The following is a 2500-nucleotide window of genomic DNA, read 5'->3' as shown; positions in this document are numbered from 1 at the left end:
TAACTATTACCGTCATTAAATAACCATTCATACCATCAGAATTATTCTTATTCCAAGACAATCAACAGCGCCCATTATCCAAAGCGGAAACCACACGCCACAGTACTCGAAACCCCACGCAAACATTATCCCTTGCAACACCTCCCCCTCCCCCCAAACACAAACACACACACACACAGCCTGATTGTAATGGTCTCCCCCTTCGTAGAGTCCATTAAATCCGTCATGCAAATTCTGCCGATCCATTAAGGCTGCTTCCAACGCATTCCCAGCCGACAATAACAGTAGTCAGCGCCTCTTCCCCAGAAGCCCATTTTCCGGGTTAGCAGAGCATGCGAGTTCGCCTGCTGGGTTTCCGTTATTTATAGCAAGTAACTTTTTCATTACTATTTACCGAAGACCTAGAGATTGTAATCTTATTGGTGCTTTTGAAACACTGTAGAGATTCTCAAGTCTTTATTTGATTCATTCACATTTCTTTCCAAGATTCAGAGTCCTATAAATAATCGGCTTGAAGTATTGGGTAGATTGTCGATACAATGATTTCCTCTTTTAGTTCCATTTTGATATCCTAGAAATAACCTCACAAAAAAGAAAAATCCAGAAAAATCTGGGGTTTGGTTGTGTTGCGTTCAATTGTTAATCGTCTCGGATGTAAGGTTCAGACGCGTTCAATTATTTAATTTTCAGTTATGATTATCCAAGTTCGTTGTTCTAAAACTATTTAAAATTCTGTTCATGTTGCAATCGCTGTACACAATTACCTTGTGTTGTATTCAGATTTCAGATTTCCTCGAAAGTCGTTACACTTTTTTCAGCATGAACGAGTTAAAATTTAAATCCCAGCTGAAAGTTTGTAAGGCAGCAAAAAACAAGGCATTTTATTTAAAGCTAAAACGGGAAAATGCCTCCCTATCTTTCCGGCAATGCGGTGGGCTAACTGCACTCTAGGCAACACTGACACGTATCTTCCGGGGAAAAGAGTAATACCGTAAAATAAAGATAAAAGAATAAATGAATAACTAAAACAAAAACTATAAGACTGACTTGAAAAAAAAAAAAAAAAAAAACACGCACACACTCAAATACACAATGTTAAGCATACAAAGATAACCTTAGAGAGAACTTGTCTCATAGGAAAGTTTGCGACGTCTAACAGTTAGTCTCAAAAACACGTTTCTACCTCTCACCATCAGGAGAGAAGCATGCAGCCCTGCACAACGGTCAGAATGACGTCACCGGCGAGGAGACTGTTCCCACATCAGGCTCCGCCCACCTCTTCAATGCGCCGCTGCTGATTGGCTACTTGACATTGATACTTGGCAATTACTGCTTCCAAACGCTTAGCAGCCATTGGTTAAGGCGATTATGAGTGAGAAACCTGTGTGAAAATGAACGAGAAAAAAGTAAAATAAAAAAATATATATGTATGTCTATACTGTGTGTGTCTTATGAGTGAAGGTGTAAAAACTCAAAAGGTTGTTCGTTGTGTAGAGAAGAACATATACTTATTTTTTAATACACGTGTACTTGTATAACATATAATGCTATATTTTCTTTCTTTTTATTTTTTTTTTCTCCGACGTCTCCATGGCGTCACCATGAGATAATATGATCCATAAATGTTGTAAATGTGTCATTTACGTGTCTCAGCGCTAAGGTGTAACCATACATAATAGCACAGACACTTAATGGATAACCGGTAAGTTCGGGAAAGGTTTCATGTGGTGTTGACAATAATGGTAAATGTTGACCTAATGTTAACCTGATGTTAACCTGACATAAAAGGTAAAATAAAATGATTGCACTGCCGTTGCCCATCAAAGGTCACTCGAATATCAATTCGAACTTGAGCTTCATTAAGTTTAAAAGAAAGAAATAAGGGGGAAAGGGGCGACTCTCACCATCATCTTTTGGCGAGCAATCATCAGCCAGATCTAATGCTAATGAAATGATATGCTGATAGGCTTAATGCGCTTTATAATTACGAGGATCTTCTGCTGAGAATTATCATGCCAGTGTGAATCTCAACACCGATTCTCATTTGGTGGTTTTATCTAGTTACATATTGATATTGTCATTATTGTTATTATTATTATTTTTATTTTGATTATTATTTTTGTAGCTATTATTACTTTATTATTATTATTATTATTATTATTATTATTATTATTATTATCATTATTATTATTGTTATTATCATTACCATTATTATTATTATCATTATCATCATCATCATCATCATCATCATCATCATCATCATCATCATCATTAATCATCATCATCTCATCACTATTATCATCATTATCATCATCATCATCGTTATCATTACTTTCAAAATTATTATAATTATTTATTGTTAATATCATTATTATTGTTGTTACCATTACAACTATTGCCATTATTATTGCTATTATTATAATCATCATTATCATTATTTTTGTTCTTCATATTTTTCTATTATTATCATCATTATAATCAGTATCATTATCATTACTTT

At 34.8% G+C, this 2500-nt stretch overlaps 1 protein-coding gene across 1 annotated transcript in view; it reads left to right on the top strand.

The window, feature by feature from the left end:
• The window catches only part of LOC119578767 (zwei Ig domain protein zig-8-like), a 49253-nt gene extending 47143 nt beyond the window's left edge, over positions 1-2110 (top strand). Inside the window, exon 5 of the mRNA XM_037926384.1 lies at positions 1197-2110. Within this exon, the coding sequence (XP_037782312.1) occupies positions 1197-1372 (176 nt within the window). The 3' untranslated portion in view covers positions 1373-2110. The remainder of the gene's footprint in view (positions 1-1196) is intronic.
• The last annotated feature ends 390 nt before the right edge of the window (positions 2111-2500 follow it).

The sequence above is a fragment of the Penaeus monodon genome, chromosome 11 (genome assembly GCF_015228065.2).
Source record: "Penaeus monodon isolate SGIC_2016 chromosome 11, NSTDA_Pmon_1, whole genome shotgun sequence".
Taxonomy (NCBI): Eukaryota; Metazoa; Arthropoda; class Malacostraca; order Decapoda; family Penaeidae; genus Penaeus; species Penaeus monodon.
The sequence above is the reverse complement of the archived record's forward strand: the minus strand, read 5'-3'. Positions and strand labels throughout refer to the sequence as shown.